The sequence below is a fragment of the Equus przewalskii genome, chromosome 8 (assembly GCF_037783145.1).
Source record: "Equus przewalskii isolate Varuska chromosome 8, EquPr2, whole genome shotgun sequence".
Taxonomy (NCBI): domain Eukaryota; kingdom Metazoa; phylum Chordata; class Mammalia; order Perissodactyla; family Equidae; genus Equus; species Equus przewalskii.
In genome coordinates, this window is record NC_091838.1 from 23087337 (window position 1) to 23106235 (window position 18899).

At 40.4% G+C, this 18899-nt stretch overlaps 1 protein-coding gene across 1 annotated transcript in view; it reads right to left on the bottom strand.

The window, feature by feature from the left end:
- CLVS1 (clavesin 1) overlaps window positions 1–18899 on the bottom strand; it is a 177397-nt gene that overhangs the window by 32066 nt on the left and 126432 nt on the right. The window contains exon 4 of the mRNA XM_008514824.2: window positions 137–247. Coding sequence (XP_008513046.1) covers window positions 137–247 — 111 coding nt within the window. The remainder of the gene's footprint in view (window positions 1–136; window positions 248–18899) is intronic.

Consider the following 18899-nt stretch of genomic DNA (forward strand, 5'->3'; position numbering starts at 1 on the left):
GCTGGGCCTCAAATGCTCAGGGACTGCAGAAAAGCAGAAAAATCACAGTGAAAAATAAGGCAAGAGGGAGAGATTGAGAAGAGAGGCACCATAATTGTCCCTCCGCATCCCCCCATTGGGTGTTTGTTTTCATTACCCGTTTCCTGGTCTTGTCTTTAAGAAACGGCTTGATGAGCGTGTACAGGGCATGAATGTACCAGGGCTGGTTGACAAAATGAACTCCTCCGAAGCGGGCAGGAAAGCTGTCCTGGGGCAGAAAGAGAGAAACACACGCCAATTAGCACGCGTTCAAGGTTAGACTGGACCAGCACCCCCGAGAATAACCAATTTCTTCTCTCTGCCTGAGGCACTAGCGAATGGTAGGAGAGAAAGAAAACACACCCCTTCTAGCTGTGAAGGTTTCCTCTCTTCCCCTTGCCGCCCTCCTCCCCTTTGACGCCATAACTTGAAACTCATGGATAGGTGCCAGGACTGTTTTTTCCGAGTCACAGGTATATGACCTACAGGGCACAGAAGCATGTGCGGCCTGGGTATCGAGGGAGCTGGAATTCTTCGTGGTGTTAGGGAGCCAAGGCTGCAGTTCCCACAAGCGCTAAGCACAAACTGTCTTTACCCTCATTCTCTGCTCTCCCGCTCCAGCCGTCTCCACCAGCATTATCATGACAATAGCTGAACTTTCCGGGTGAGTGAGTGCTGTGTAGGAAGGGGTGGGAGCAGGATTTCAAAGGATTTTAGGAGATGGGCCTCTCTGGGTTCCACCAACGTCTGACACTGTTTGCCAGCTACTTTTTCACAGATTCAAGAACTAACGCCTTACTTCATCCTGAGACCCACACAGTCGGTTCCAGGGAAAAGACACTCGTCTATTGATGGGCTAGTTGATTCCTCTAATTTAGGGAATATGGTCCTCCTTTTCTGCAGATCAACATGTTTTGTAAATATGAAGAAATAAGAGTATTTTAAAAATGGTTCCAATTTTAGAATCCAGCTCAGGGCATAAGCTTCTGTTTTATAAGCTGCTCTCGGTGCTAATTAGATGCACAGAATAAGGACCTTGACCATAAAGTCTGAGCTAGTCCCACAGCACCAGGTCCTGAGATCCTGAAGAAGGGCCTCCGCAGATTGCACTGCATTCATCTCCGTTGATGGAATTAAAAAAGAAAGAACATCTAATGCAATTTGAATTGCTGCGTGTGCTGGCAATCAATTTCATTGCCACAAACATGTTTGTAAAATGTTAGCAAGATGAGATGAAAGCAGGAACCTAGTCCTCTGAGCAAGCAGTTCAGGCAGCTAGCTGCTCCCTGAGGGTGCATGAAACGCCTCGCCTGAGTCTTTTTTAGTAACAAGGAAAGAGGGTTATTAACTTTTTTCAGAACCTTTTGACTCTACGGGATCCCTGGGCATCTTCCACACGGAGACCTACTTTCCAATGCGAGCATGTGGAACTGTGCTTACGGGTTGACGTTTAAAAAACTTAAAAATAATTTTTGCCTCTATCTAGACATTTTAGAGTAAAATAAATATTTTGAAGACTACACTAGACAATTTCAGTAAAAGCCTTTGTTTTGCGGAGTAGGCATTTTTTATTTTGTTTATTTTATTTAAAAAAAAAAAACAATAAAACCACCATGTAGGGGTAGAGAGTTCCTTTATACTAACTTGTACATTTGTGATAACCTCTCAGTATTCCAAATCTGGTTTTAGAAATGTAAAAGTTCTTAATAAGTTTGTCTTTTCTTTTAGGTATAGTCTAGGATCTAAAACTTCTTTGGTTTCTTAAAAAAAAAAAGAACTTCCCAAAAGTTTTTCCTTTGCAATAAGTGCTGAGCTAAATTAGTATTGCTCTTCTTGGTTCTTTTGAGCTTCTTATTCAGAGTTTAATTCATTATCCCACACACTAAACCCAGCTTCTGAGGGGCTATAGAAGAAGAATGAGAGTAACGGGTTTATTCATAAAACCGGGACTTTACTATCTTTTCTAATAAGACTGATAAGAGAGCTTTTATTTCTATTGAGAGTCTAGCTTAGTAAAGTCAAAGAAAACTGTAAATAATTCTCTAGAGGAAATAGGTACAGATCTCAAAGAAAATATTAACCTTTTAGAAATATCTAGAGACTCAGTTTTAATCTACGGAACTTCAATCATCAAAGACTTCAAAACTGTCTTCTGTTTGTGTCAAAGGAGGTTGAAAGAAAACATACAGGGCTGAGACTGCCAGTTCTCTCTCGGTTGGCTCTGGCTTCAAGTCTGCCAGCTTGAAGGCATGGGGTTTGATTATCTCATCCAGGTCAGCCAGCAGCTATGTGCAGAGAAATGCACATAATATCCTGCACCTCAGTTCCGGGTTTGGGCCCCAGGGGAAACAGGATCACAGGATCACTTTTCTTCAGGTCCCTCCTACAAAATTCAAATGGGAGGGCCTCCTGTGTAATAAAGGCAAGGTGCAAATGTTCTAGGTATTCTCTAATGAGCCTGACCACATTGTTAATAAAGGTGTGTGTGTGTGTGTGTGTGTGTGTGTGCGCGCGCGCGCGCACACGTTGTGCAAAGGGAAAGGCGAGGGAGGGGGAAATTAGCCAACACAACCCTCTTCTGAGCAATACTATCTTCCTTGGTGGCAGTTATCTGGGCATCGGGGAACAGCACCAATGATTACCCAAGCTCTCCTTTCCTTCCTCCCTGCCCTTCATTTCCTTTTTCCTTTATTCCTTCCTAAATGGGATCACGTTTTTAAAATTGGACTTAATATCCATTCATTGATGGCCTGCTTGACGCTGATGACACAGTATCACACAATGCAGATATAGAGTTACAGAGTAGTGAGGAAAACAGAAAATTGCAATTATGTAATGACAGGTTTAGTGTCTTTAATTCTTTTTTATCTGCTTTTTTACCCCAAATCCCCCCAGTACATAGTTGCATATTTTAATGGTGGATCCTTCTAGTTGTGGCATGTGGGATGCTGCCTCAGCATGGCCTGATGAGCAGTGCCACGTCCACGCCCAGGATTTGAACTGGTGAAACCCTGGGCCTCCGAAGCTCACTAGCAAACTGCAGATAAAGGGGAAGTTGTCTGTCACGCAAATGTTTCCCAGGACCCCAAGGCATCCAGCACCCCCTGGAGGTGCATTTCTTAGGGGCTGGAGCAGATCTGTCTTAGATGGTAGGCCTTGAATCAATGACAGGGCAACACATGTGTTTCAAAGTTCTTGGCAACTAAAGAGTATGCACCAAAATGTATACCCTAGGTTCAATTAACGTATTAATTTCTGCACATTTCATGCATTTTTCAATAAAAATATGACATCATTTCAAGTTATAAACATATACAAATCATAAAATTTGTCCCCTAGTTTATTTTAAATTCATTTATTTCCTTATTACAAAAATAATATCCGTTCTAGAAAAGTGAAAAATTGATTTAAAAGATCATCTGAAAAATTAGAAAATACAAGAAGACAAGAAAGAAGAAAAATCATTTACCATTCCAATGCTAAAGACATCACTTACTATTTTCTCTCTTTTTTAGTTTTGAGGAATGTTAACCCTGAGCTAACATCTGCTGCCAATCCTTCTCTTTTTTGCTGAGGAAGATTGGCCCTGAGCTAACATCCATACCTATCTTTCTCTACTTTATATGTAGGATACCTGCCACAACGTGGCTTGACAAGTGGTGCATGGGTCCACACCCAGGATCCAAACCAAGGAACCCGGGACCACTGATGGAACGTGCAAACTTAACCACTGCACCACCAGGGCATTCAGGATACGTTACGTCATGTTATAGTAACACACACTGCTGCTCTTTATTATTTAAAAGTCTCAAGAAAGGCCAGCCTGGTGGCAGCGTAGTGATTAAGTTCCTGAGCTCCACTTCAGTGGTCCAGTGTTCATGGGTTCAGATTCCACGTGCAGACATAGTACTGCTCATCAAGCCACGCTGTGACAGCATCCCACATAAAATAGAGGAAGATTGGCACAGGCGTTAGCTCAGCAACAATCTTTCTGAAGCAAAAAAGAAGAGGAAGATTGGCAACAAATGTTAGCTCAGGGCCTGTCTTCCTCACATGCAAAAAAAAGTCTAAAGATTTATTTCTCGCTCACACAAAATGCCCTTGTGGGGTTGGTAGGGAGCTGTGCTTGATTTGCTCTCAGCAAGGGATGCAGCCTCCCTGATCTGGAGCAGAGCTTCTTGCCATCGCAGAGGGAAACGACACGGGGAGTCCCATCTTAGCTCTTAAAGTTGGCCTCCAGAAAGCGACATGCTTCATCTGCCACATTTTACAGGCCAAACACCTGCCTGACCTCTCAGCGGTCAAGAGGTGGAACCTTAGCACGTGCCCAGTAGGGGAAGCACCAACAGCATCGGGGAACAGCACCAATGATTACCCAAGCTCTCCTTTCCTTCCTCCCTGCCCTTCATTTCCTTTTTCCTTTATTCCTTCCTAAATGGGATCACGTTTTTAAAATTGGACTTAATATCCATTCATTGATGGCCTGCTTGACGCTGATGACACAGTATCACACAATGCAGATATAGAGTTACAGAGTAGTGAGGAAAACAGAAAATTGCAATTATGTAATGACAGGTTTAGTGTCTTTAATTCTTTTTTATCTGCTTTTTTACCCCAAATCCCCCCAGTACATAGTTGCATATTTTAATGGTGGATCCTTCTAGTTGTGGCATGTGGGATGCTGCCTCAGCATGGCCTGATGAGCAGTGCCACGTCCACGCCCAGGATTTGAACTGGTGAAACCCTGGGCCTCCGAAGCAGAGCAACGGAACTTAATCACTCGGCCCCAGGGCCGGCCCAGTGTCTTTAATTCTTTACTGAACAATCAATTCATACTATGCATCTCTTCAATTCAGCACATATTTATGACTGCCCACCACACGACAAGCACTGGGTTATTCTCTAAAGTGTACTTGCAGAAACTGCCACTGACCAGGGCCCTCTGTGATTTTGACTCCTTTTCCTGCCTTCTCCACCTGGATTCTACCTACACTCTAAGCTGCTGAGTCAGGTTTGCCTTCACGGGCTTCCCCTTTTTATTTCAGTCATGCCTCTCTAATGTTTTTCTTTGGAATAGTGATGACACGAAGAGGTAGCTCGGAGTGCTAACCTCTCTATAAGCAATCCCTCCTTTAAGCCCAAAGTCACACAAATACACGTTCAAACTAGACAATTAGCAAGCACAACTTCCAAAGTGGCCCCCAAGGCATTCAAAGAGTGCTGCCTCTCCATCCCTCCTAAATAGAAGACTGACTCAATGATTGACCTGAAAATCTGAGTTCCGCTTACTCATGTCCAGGGTTCCCTCTTTGTTCTCTGCATGTTCAGAGTAAACATTTTTTCATCTGTCTGCCATATTTTCCTGTATCAGATAACTGTGAAAGCATCCGAATGTTATTAAAATAAGGGTCTGACATCAGAGAATGTGGGAAGTAGAATAACACTGACTTAACATGAATGGAGGGCGAGCCAGTGACAAAGAGAGTGATGGAGTGATGAGGGAGAGATCTAAACACGAAGGAAAAAAATTTAAAAAGAAATTTGGAAAGACAATTGAGTGGGATAAACTCAATTTTAGGAAAGGAAAGGAGATGAAGGAAGTTCTATTGCACATAAATCTAACAGTGGAATAATTATTGGAGATGGGCTGTCATTGTGGAAAATAAGAGGGTGAACCAGAGACATACAGCATCATTGACGTGGCAGGACCATATCAGAGTTGTGCAAGGTGCCTGGGCAGCAGGAGCAACTTTTGAGCTCAGAACTGAGTCTGACTAAAGAATCAGGGTCAGCTCCCTAGAAGTAATTCCCAGGGAGAGGATAACTGTTAATGCCCTGATTGTCACTTACCAAAAGAGACATGTGCTGTTGGAACTGCAGAGCTACCAAAACCTTCCTGAGATATCATGATACCACAGCCATTGACCAGGTGTCTACTTGTGCCAGGCATTCAGATTATATTATAAACAGTATCCTGTCCCCTGCATGTCTATAACGAGGATCCCCTCCCCTTCTTCACTTGAGAGCTGTCAGAAGAGTGGACAGTCAGGTCTTTTGACTATCACTCAGTGGTAATGAGGCCACCTCCACCATAGTGTCAGTGGAGACCATGTGGGAAGCCAGAACTCCCACCCCCTGCCCAGTAGTAACGAGGAAGTCCCCTTCCTTGAGTGTCAACAGAGGCCGAGTGAGGAACCTGGACTTCTACCTCCACCAGGTAGTAATGAGGCACAGACCCCACTTTCCCTACTAGAGAGGTATCCCAAAAAGCCAACTAAAACAAGAGATTTACATAAGATCCAGAATTTCAGAATAATACAGAAATGTCCAAGTTAAAATTAAAAAGTCACTCTTCACACCAAGAACCAGAAAGATATCAAATTGAATGAAAAATGACCATCAACAGAGGCCTACACCAAATCATAAAAATGTTAGAATTACTTGACAAAGATTTTAAGTTAGCCATAATAAAAAATGCTTCAACAAGCAATTATGAACATGAACATGATTGACACAAATAAAAAGAAAGAAAATCTCAGAAAAGAAATAGGAAGTCTTAACACAGAAATATAAAATATAAAGAAGAACCACAAGGACATTTTGAACTGGAAAATACAATAACCCCACCCCTGCCCTCCCCCCCCCCCCCCCCCCCCACAAAAGAAGCCCAGCAGATGGGCTCAGCAGCAGAATGGAAGGGACAGAGGAACAAGTCAGTGAAGTGAAAGAAGAACAGAAATTACCCAATCTGAACAACAGCAAGAAAATAGACCTTAAAACAATGAGCAGAGCCTTAAGAACCTGTGGGCCTATAACAAAAGATCTAACGTTTGTAACACTGAAGTCCTGGAAAGAGAGGAGAAAGGGGCCAGGGCCAGATAAGTACTCAAGAAATAAAAGCTGAAAACTTCAAATTTTAGCAAGAGACATAAACCTACAGATTGAAGAAGCTAAGTGAACACCAAACAGTACAAACTCCAATAAATTGATGCTATATCTTTGAAAACCAAAGACAGAATACTGAAGGTAGCCAAAGGAAAAAATATCTTGTCTATAGCGGAAAAAAAATGCAATGACAGTGGATTTCTCATTACAAACCATGGAGGCCACACAGACATCACACAATATTTTTCAGGTGCTGTAAGAAAAGAACTGTCAACCTAGAATTCTATACTCAACAAAAATATTCTTCCAGAATGAGGGGGAAATCAAGAAATTCTTAGGTGAAGGAAAACCAAGCAAATTTGTTGACAGCAGACCTACCCTAAAAGAATGGTTTAAAGAAGTTCTCTTAAACAGAAAGGAAATGATAAAAGGAACCTTAGGCCATCGGGAGGAAAGAAAGAACACAGTAACCAAAAACATAGGTAAATATGATAGCCTTTTCTTCTCCTCTTGAGTTTTCTAAATTGAAGCAGAAATTATGACACTCCGATGGAGTTAAAAATATATGTTGGGGAAATATTTAGGGCAACTATATCATAAATTGGGGAAAGAAAAGGGATGTAAAAGGAGATAAAGTTTCCATATTTCACTTGAACTGATAAAATGTTGACCTCAATAGACTGTGATAAGTTGTGAATATATAATACAATTCCTAAAGCAATCACTGAAAAAGTTATACAAAGAGATATCCTCAATAACACTAAGGATAAATAAAAATAGAACACTAAAAAAAGTACAAATAACCCAGTGGAAGGTAGAAAAGAGAAAACAGAGATGCAAAACAGAGAGAACAAATAGAAAATATAAAAGAAAATTGCAGACTTAAGCCCTCATAGATCAATAATTAATTTTAATTTAAACGGCCTGAGTACAACAACTGAAAGACAGAGATTGGCAGAGTGGATTAGAAAACATGATCCACTATATTTGCTGTCTGCAGGAAACTCACTTCAAGTATAATTATTTAGGCTTCAACATATATGAAGCGGAACTGATATAACTGCATGAAGAAATAGATAAATCTGCAATTATTATTGGAGAATTCAAATCCCTCTCTCAATAATTGATAGAATTCTAGACAGAAAATCAGCAAGGATATAAAAGAAGTCAACAATGCCATTAATGAACAGTATCTAAATGATATGTGTAAAACACTCCACTGAACAGCAGCAGAATATACTTCCTTTTAAGTGACCATGGAATATATACCAAGATAGACCATACCTGGCCCATAAAACAAACCCAGCAATTTTAAAAGAAGTGAAATCACACAGAGTATGTTCTCTGTCCATAATGGAATTAAACTGGAAATCAATAACAGAAAGATAACAGGAAAATTGGAAACTAAAGAACACACCTTTAAATAATTCATGGATGGATCAAAGAATTCCCAAGGGAAATTAAAAAAAATATATGGAACTGAACGGAAATGAAAATACAACATATCAAAATTTATGAGGGCCTGGCCCGGTTGCACAGTGGTTAAGTGCACACGTTCTGCTTTGGCAGCCTGGGGTTCACTGGTTCGGATCCTGGGTGTAGACATGGCACCACTTGGCAAGCCATGCTGTGGTAGGCATCTCACATATAAAGTGAAGGAAGATGGGCATGGACGTTAGCTCAGGGCCAGTCTTCCTCAGCAAAAAGAGGAGGATTGGCAGCAGATGTTAGCTCAGGGCTAATCTTCCTCAAAAAAAAAAAAATTTGTGAGACACAGCTAAAGCAGTGCTGACAGGGCAATTTATAGCACTAAACACATATAAAGGAAAAGAGGAAAAATCTTGAATCACTAATCAAATCTCCCACTTCAAGAATGTAGAAAGAGAAGAGCAACATAAAGCCAAATCAAGCAGAAGAAAGGAAATAATAAAGATAAGAGCAGGAATCAATGAAATTGAAAATGGAAAAACAGTAAAATAAATAAATGAAACAGAGGTAATTCTTTGGAAAAGTCAATAATACGAATGAACTTTTAGCAAGACTGACAAAGAAACAGAGACGTCACAAATTACCAAGATCAGGAATGAAATAGCAAATGTCACTACAGACTCTGCAGACATCAAAAGGATGGTCAGGGAATACTACAAACAACTCTACAGACATGTATTTAACAACTGAGAGGAAATGGACCAATTCCTTACAAAACACAAACTACTACAATTCACCTAATATGACACTGGTAATTTGAGAAGCCCTGAACTACTAAGAAAACTAAACGTGTAATTTAAAAAGTTACCCAAAATAAAACTCTAGCCTCAGTTACCTTCACTGGAAGATTTTACTAAACTTTTAAAGAGGAGTTAACACCAATTCTGTACAGTCTCTTCCAGAAAATAGAAGAGAAAGGAATACTTCCCAATTCATTTATGAAGCTAGTATACCAAAACAAAATAAAAACAGTAACAAACTATAAAATTACAGATCAATACCCTTCATAAATATACATGCAACACTCCTAACAAAATATTAGCAAATGGTGTTTAGCAATACACAAAAAAAATTATATACTATGATCAACTGGGGTTTATTCCAGGGATGTAAGCCTGGTTCAATATTTAAAAACTAATCAATCTAATGTATTAGCCACATTTTCTAGATTCTATATTTGATGCTTTGACATCTGGGGCCTTGTGGACCAGGCAGGAGCACCTCCCGAAGTTAGGTGATTCCTGGGGACAGCAAATGACTAGTCTGGGAGCACTCCCTTCATATGCAAACTAGCCAATCCAGCACTCATCACGTCAACTGTCTCCTTTATTGGGCTCTTACACTCTGGGCTATTATTCTTTTGCCCCAATCACCCTCAGGACCAGGTACCAGCCAACTATGGACAACCCCTATACTCAGGAGGCCAACGAAATTATTCAAACTAGCCAATCCTAAACTGGCTTAGCCTCCTTTCCCTGCCTCGCCCATTCCTTCCCAGGAAAACCACAGTAAAAGCTCTTGCCCAAGTTTTCTCTTCACTCCCTCTGACTCTTGACTGACCCTGGTACTTCTGATGTGTCCCCCTGTATGGCGTACCCTGCCCTCTGTTTCTAGGAATCTGTGAATAGAACAAATTTCTTCTTTCAAGACAGTGATTTCCACATTTGTGAGTCTTACCATACCTGATTAAAATGTATCCCAGGTGGCTTTACAACAGTAATCCATCACATTAAAAGGCCAGAGAGGAAAAATCACATGTTCACATCAACTGATGCAGAAAAACCATTTGAGAAAATTTAACACCCATTCATGCCAAAAAAACTCTTGGAAAAATAGATTTTCAGATAACATGATCATCTACACAGAAAATCCCAAGGAATCTACAAAAAAACCTCCTGTAACTAATAAGTGAGTTCATCAACACTGCAGAATGCAAGATACATACAAAGAACCAATTATATTTCTATATATGAAAAATAAACAGGAAGACATCAAAATTAAAAATGCATTACCATGTATAATTGCTCAGAAAATAAATACTTAAGTATAAATCTAACAAAACATATCCAGGATTTGTATGCTGAAATCTACACAATGCTGATGAAAGAAATTAAAAAAGGGTTAAATAAATGGAAAGATATATTATGCTGTGAATTGGAAGACAACATATTAAATGTGTCAACTCCCATCAAATTGATAAATAGGTTTAATGCAGTACCTATAAAAATCCAAGCAAGATTTTGTATAGACATCAATAGGATTATTCTAAAATTTATATGGAAACACACAGACCTAGGATAATTCAAACAATTTTGAAAAGAATAAGGTGGAAGGAATCATTCTACCAAATGTCAAGGTTTATTATAAGGCTATAGTAGTCAAGCGAGCGGTGTTGGGGGAGAGAAAGATGCGTTGGTCAATGAAGCAGAATAGAGAACTTAGAAATAGATCCACACAAATATGCCCAACAAATTTTGACTAAGATGCAAAAGCAATTCAAGAGAGGAAAGAAAGTTTTGCAACAGAGTGCTGTAGGAATTGGACTTCCACAGGAAAATAATGAACCAGATTTAAACCACACACGTCATGAAAAATTAACTCAGAATGGATCATGAACTTATATAGTAAACAAAAAATTATAAAAATTTTAGAAAAAATATGGGAGAAAGTCTTTAAGATCTCAGACTAGGCAGAATTTTAGACTTGACTATCAAAGCATGATCCATTAAATGAAAAAAATAATAAATTGGATATGGCCAAAATTAAAAAATTTTTCTCTGTGAAAGTTCATGTGAAACAGTTGGAAAGAGAAGCTACAGATTGGGAGAAAATATTTGCAAACCACATATCTAACAAAGGACTAATATCTAGAATATATAATAAGCCCCCATACTCAACACTAAAAAGGCAAAAAATCCAATTAGAACATGGGCAAAATACTTGAAGAAACATTTTATGGAAGAAAATATACAGATGTTAGATAAACAAATGAAAAGATGTTCCACATTATTAACCATTACTGAAATGCAAATTAAAACCACAATGAGACAGCACACTATGAACCTATCAGAATGACTTAAAAAAAAAATGACAACACCAAATGCTGGTGGGGATGTGCAGAGACCAGATCACTCATACCATGCTGGTGGGAATGTAAAATGGTACAGACACCCTGGAAAGCAGTTTGGCAGTTTTCTTAAACACTAAACACACAACTACCATATGACCCAGCAATTGCACTCCAGAGCACTTATCCCAGAAAAACGAACACTTATGTCCACACCAAAACTGGTACACCGATGTTCATAGCAGACTTCTTTGTAATAGCTCCGAACTGGAAATAACCTAGATATCCTTCAATGAGAGAGTGGTTAAATAAATTGGTACATTCATATCATGGTCTACTACTCAGCAATTAAAAGGAACAATTACTGATTTGCACAACAACCTGGATGAATCTCTGGAGAATTTTGCTGAGTGAAAAAAGCCAATCCCAAAGGTTCTGTATTGTACAATTCCATTTATATGACATTCTTGAAACGACGAAATTATAGAAACAGAACAGATTAGTAGTTGCCAGGGTTAAGGAGTGGGTGGCAGTGCAGTGGAGGGAAGTGGGTGAGGCTGTAACAGGGAACATGGTGATCCCTGTGGTGAGGAAAACGTTCTGTATTTTGACTGTGTCACTGTCAATATCCTCGTTGTGATATTGCTCTATAGTTTTGCAAGATGTTGCCATTGGTGGAAACTAAGCAAAGGGCATACAAGATCTCTCTGTATGATCTCTTACAAGCACATGTGAATCTACAATTACCTTGAAATTAAAAATTAAAAAAATATAATTATTGTGAATATATCAAAACTCCCCTATATGGGAGCAGCCATATTTTTAAGTATAGTAGAAGCATTTCTAAGGATGATGCCTTACATGGAATGCTAAACAAAAAATGCCAAGGTAAATTGTACGGTACAAGATACATTGCAGGACATTCTAAGGGGCTTTTATTTTCTTTGGGAGTCTTGGTCAATGTTAAGTGTTCTTGCAACCCATTAGAAATGCACTTCAGTTTTAGATGGGCACTTTGTTTGCACTTCGTTTTCACACTGGCACCGTTTAAGCATCACTTAGTGCCTTCTCTCGTGTTTGATCAGGGTTTGGCAGCAACACTATAGAGGCAAAACTATTTCCTCTTTCTTTCTTTGACAATAAGATACAGATGTTCCTGGCGGCAGTTGGCCATGTTTCCTGCCGGATAATAAAGCACTTACTAGTCCTATTTTCTAAGATTCATAATGCCTGCAGGCTAACATACTTCACAACGGGATACAAAACACATCTGACCTCAAAATCACATTGCCCTGTGCAGCCTGGGGAGCTTAGCTCACACTGGCAGTCCTCTCTCACTCTCATCCTTTCTCACCTCTTCTACTGCTCTTATGTGAAAACTAGAACAGACCACTCAAATTCACAAATATTACGAACTGCCCCCATTTATTAAGATTCCTCTGAAAACCAAATGCAAAGAAGAAAAGGAAGGGGATGAACACATGAGCTGTCTTTTAGACCTTATGCTTCCTTCCTTTTAGTAGCTCTGTCTTTCAGGCCCTTGGCAGAAGGAATCTATTCCTTCTTACAACTGCATACGTGTAGTCTGCAGGCGGCGTAAAGACACAAGCATGAAGTTAGGCTTTTTCTATTCAGTTCATGCATGTCCTACTAATGATACCCATTTCCCACATCAAAGCAGACAGATAAAACATTTTCAGCAGCATAAATGGGCTTTACTGGTACAAGAGAGCCTGTTGAAAAGGCTATATTTCATGGTAATGGGTTTCTATTATACCACGTGGTAGTCATTAGTGGGGAAGTCACATATCCATCTACTTGCGAGGAAATGGAGAGCTCATGCAATAGCAGCTACACGCCACATGCTTTATATGTATATCAGTAGCAAGCATGAGAGAGGAAAGAATGTGCTCATTAGGAAGACTGCCGGGCAATTGTGCCAAGTGATTACAGGCTACGGATTTTCTTTGACTGTTTGCTCCTGGAAGGCATTGTTGACTTCTGAGAAGCTGTACCAACCCAGAGTTCTCTAGAGTTTAGAAAGGGCATCGGGTTTTTCTGCAGTTTCAGATTGTGGATAAAGTTTTATCTGCAGGTCCCAGAAAGGTTATAATTCATTGGCAATTCTCCTAAAACTGGCCTCCTGTCAAACTGGCCCAGACTAGCAGGTCAAGCTCAGAATCTTCCCTAGCTGCAATCTAAACAATATGCCTTGAGGATCTCTTTCATATTCAATTCTATTCAACAGCTCAACAAAGAGTTACCGAGCTCCTCTTGTGAGCAAAATGCAAGGGTGCAGGAATGTAGGAGACACAGTCCTTGGCTTCAATGGGTTCATTGTCCAGTGGGAGAGAGAGGGAAATGACAATGCTTTGTGTGGGGGAAAAACATGGGATTCAGGGTTGAGGTTCTGTGTTTATGGAAGTTCTTTAGAGCAGAATTAATAAACTACTTAGATAACCAGAGGGGAAGATCAGGGAAAGGCTGGATGTCCTGCAGAAGCCAAATAAAAAATCCTTACATAAAAGAGCTAACGATGATTCGGCAATGAATAAATATGTATGGCTATGTTTCAGAGTCTTCAAGGGTTTATTTGCCACAAAGAGTCCCTAAATTTTTCTTAGCCCCACTTTTTCTAAGATGATCTCTATTTTAAAAAAAGAAAAACATAAAAGAAGGAAGGAGAGAGAGAGAGAAAGGAAGGAAGGGAAATAGATAAAAAGTCATCTCCTGGTGCGCACCTATCAAATTTTTGCCAAGACAACAGAAAATGTGACTACGAATTTAAAGAACGTCTCAACTACACTGATATCTGCCTTGAACCTGGTAGGAAAGCCTTCAGTAACAGGAAAACCAAGATAATCCCAATTGCTTTTTTAACCTCCTACTTAACAGAACTCCAAATGGGAGAACTGCGTTCTTCCTTGGCTCTGGCAATCTCATTGCTGCCTGGCGAGATGACTAAGGAGGTGACTATACTCCAGGAGGTGACCGATACTGGAAGGAGAGAAGAGGTGGCAAGCAAATCCATCCAGCCTGGTCACCGTGAGTCAGCTCAAGCAACAGAAACTTAATTTGCCATAAAAATCACTTCCAGCTTCTCTAACCGCAGTGACTTTTAAAACGGTTTATATTTGACTATTAAACAGCAAATACATTGTGGTAAGTACACAATACTTCATCTTCAGTTTTCCCTCAGGTCCCCTAAGTGGTAAATAGATGATTGCTGTTCACTATTTAAAAGCCAGTTTATGGAGAAACCAAGATTGCTTGAATCACTAATCACAGCATAGCTTATCCTGCCTTGATGAGCTTGGACACTAACAGCCAAGAGCAGGGGACATCTGGGATGTGGAAATGACTTAGGAGTTATCAGCTTGTGATGATATCTAAATTCATGAGCTTTGTAAGGTCACCTAGGAAGTGAGTGAAGATGGAGCAGAGATGAGCTCTCAGGACTGAGCCCTCAGGGTTGTCATGTTTAAAGGGCAGAAATATGAGTAGAGTCTGAAGGACAGATGTCTGAAGGGTGGCCAGTCAGGCAAAAAAGAGGGCAGTGTCCTGGAGGCCAAGTCAAGGGAAGATTTTCAGACTATCTCAGTATTTTCACAACTGACAGCATTCAATTGTGTTAAATGCTCCTGAGAGGCTGAATAAGATGCAGGCTGAGAAATGTCTCTTGAATGTGGCAATGTGAAAGTCCCTGCCTTCAGGGAACTTAATGTACTTGGGAAGGAGAGAGAGATAAACTAAAGGAAAAAAAAAAAGAAAAAGCTAGAAGGTGCTGCCTCAGAGAATAAACAGGGAAGACGGCGCTATGGAAGGGACTTGAATTTTTAAAAAGTTGGTTAGGGAAGGCCTCACTGAGAGAGTGACCTCTGAGTGAAGACTGCAGGCTGCCTGGGAAGCCAGCCACATGCTGCCTGGGGCTTGTATTTCAGGAGAAGGGAAAGCAGTGGAAAAACCCAGTGGTGGGAGCATCCTCATCACTTCTGAAGAAATGAATCAAGTAAACTAGCATTTCCCAAAGTAAGGACTGCAGAATATTGATTCTGAAGGGTCTCCCCATATAAAAAAGATGATTCCAAATTAATCATTGCATATTTGGTCTTCTCTTGGGAAGGAAAGAAACAGGTTTGTCTAATTAAAGCCTTTGAAAAAGTCTGGTAGCAATGAAACCAACTGGATGTTATTTAAGCCATTGTTTCCCATGTGTTTTATACCATAGGACACATTTTTCAGAAGTTATCTATTAACCAAAGCTAATATTCTAGAAAATCCACAAGGAGAAATTTCGGACTTACTTGTCTCTCTGTGTAAGTCAGAAAACAACATACTTCAGGTATCAGATCTGTCAGACTCGAGTTGGCAATGTGACAGTTTAAATATAGTCAGATACTATTTTAAACAAATCTATTATGAACGCCATATAGTTATAAGGAGCAAGCAAGCATGTGATCTCAAGAAGTCACTTTGTCTCTTTTTAAAGTTAGAACTGCATTTTAGTCATTTGAAAATCTTTATTATTCCTATTTCAGCCAGCTTGCCTGTGATCTTTAGAAAGAGCCCACCGAACCAGGTAAGAGCAGGGAACTGAATCTCCTCCTGAGGAATCTGTCTATTCTTTCACTCCAGTTCTTTGATCTTAGGTCTTGGGGAAGAATGGCACCAGCCGTTAGAGTTTAAATGGTACCCATGTTCATCCGAGGTTAGGAGCAAGCTTAACCTTTCCTTTAAATAGGAACACATTGACCACTGGTTAGGTGTTGTCCTGAGAGCAGGATGCTGACAGTAGCAGGGCCCATAGAGATGGCTGGCTGGTCACTGTGACCTGAGACCCTGGAGAAGAGCCAGGCTGGACCTGAAGAAAGCCCTCTTTTGAGTCCAAGACTCATTTCACACATGCAGAGAATGCTGCTTTTTATTGGCTTAATATGAGTTTGCTGCTTTGCCGGATGGAAAAAAACCATGCCTTGAACTTGGAGGGTAAATAAGTGACCTTGGGGAGAATTTCATTTCCCTTCTTTGAAAAACTTCCTCGTACACATCATCTTCTTTTTCTTTTCTTTCTCCCCAAAGCCCCACTACATAGGTGTATGTTCTAGTTGTAAGTCCTTCTAGTTCTTCTATATGAGCCGCTGCCACAACATGGCTACTGACTGATGTGTAGTATGGTTCCACGCCTGGAAACAAAACCCCGGCTGCCAAAGTGGAGCATGCCAAACTTTAACCACGAGGCCATCAAGGCTGGCTCACACACACCTCTTGTTTTTGCTCATCTGTCCACCATGCTGAATGGGGCCTAACTGTCTTGAAACTAGTTACTCCACTATTTAAAGAAAATTCCCCCTAAATGACACCACAACTATCCAAATGGTTCCATGAAATTTAACATTTGATTTAAGCATCTGTAGAAATCTGATGCATTCATGTATTTACAATTCATAAAGGCATCTGCAAAAGCTTTGTCAGGCATGTAGACTTTACAACAGTCTTTATACACTTTTTTACATATTGCATTGGCCTGAGTGCTATTTCATGGGCACAACTTAAAAAGTACGACTGATGCCTTAATAAATGTTGAGCATTGTAAATATTTCAGCATTTTTTTCATGGAAAGAGCAGCTTACATTGATAGTTTTAAAAAGATGATAGAAATGATCCCAGAGAAAGTAAGAGCTCATCAATATGACTTGTTAAACTTTAAATCTTACTGTTTTTGCTTTTAACTCAGCTATGAGAGTCTTTGGGAACTTACGGGCCAAGTGAGACAAGACTACTACTAATAAAATCAGGTATTTTCTATTGGAGAAAATTTACCACCACCATTATAATATACCTTGGGAAAAATGACTTTCTGTTTTTTTTAGTAACACAAGTTTTTATAAGTATTTTATACCAGCCCAAAACACTATATTTATTGAAAATCACGTCACTTATGTATTCTACTTCAGATTAGAGGCTTCCAGAATTAGCTAATATCTTCAAGAAAATGCTTTTTGATATAATGATCATACACAAACACACGTGTCTACAGGATAACATCATCAGGGAGCATCTGACCCCTGCTGACCAGCGAGCATCTCAGTCAGCTCTGAGGGGAAGAACGTGTCTTTTTATATCAACACAATTCAAATCTGCTCTCCTAGCCACATGCCCTCCATGGGGTTCTTACTTAAGAAATGAGAAATGAGAGAAATGACTCTCAAAATGTATATAACATTTCCAGGGATCTTATTCAGGATGTTAGAATGTTATCTCCCTTTCTGACTTTATTTTATGCTAACATTTCATCCATCAGCTATAGTTCTGTGATTGAATATTAACTCAAGATAAAAGGGTTTTTTTGTTCTGTCTCTCCTCCTCCCTTTACACACACACACACACACACACACACACATGTCACAGACCCCGGCCCTCAGTTGATATATGTCTGTTTTTTAGGTCTTTCTCTTTCCTGCTTATTAATGAGGATTCCCCAATTTAGGATTAAATGCATTCAAATTTATGAAAGAAAATAATTCAAAAGACAGCCTTCTCACTAGGTGAGTCAGCTGTGACCTATGGGGCATTAACTGAGGGGTGAGAGCAAATCTCCATCCCTTCTGGAATGGGCAAATCCATCATTAGAGAACCACCCCCTTGCTATAGGGCTGTATCTCCTGGTAAAATAAAGATACTGCTGTTAGCGTAACTCCCCAATTATTTTCCTCTTTTTCTCCTGGGAGCAGTTTTGGAGCTGCTAGTGGTGCGTATTCTTTGTGTGCCTGTGTGCCAGTGGTCGGGGGAAGGTATGTGAATGGTGGTGACAGGAGGGTATTTGTAGGGCTGAGAAGGAAGCCGCATAACAGAAAGTAGAAAAGCGTGCACCGCAGGCTTTCCCCACGTCACCACTAGTTCTGTCCCTCTGATGATGTTACCAAAAGGGACATACTTGTGGACACCTTTGAGAGTGCAACATTGTGTTTCAGGTACAGTGCGGTTAACGCATACTTTGTGGTCAATGAGTTCCGGTTCTGAAGTTACATCCATGCATAGTGTGACTTTGGGCAAGTTACTTGATCTCTCTGGGCCCAGTTTGCTCCTGGTAAAACTCTGCAGATGATGGTGAGTCTTCAGTGGATCAGTGTGTGTGATCTGCAGTGTCTGGCAATTGGAATATGCCCTGTGTGTCCCTCTTGCAAGCCTTAACTCACGATTTCCCCTTTCCATGGAAGTACAGCTGGGCATGCCCACATGACCAAGCCATTTCTGCACTGCCATGTCTGTCTTTGATCATATCTTTATTTTTTCCCAGGTTTGTCAGTGATATCTCACACAGACTGTGTGTGTGCTGTGCCTATTTACCCCAGGGTTGGCCCCTCACTAACCCTCTCCTGCTCTGGGCTATAGTACGGGAGTCTGACTGGGCCCTCAGTCGCATCTCCCAGGCTCCTTTTCA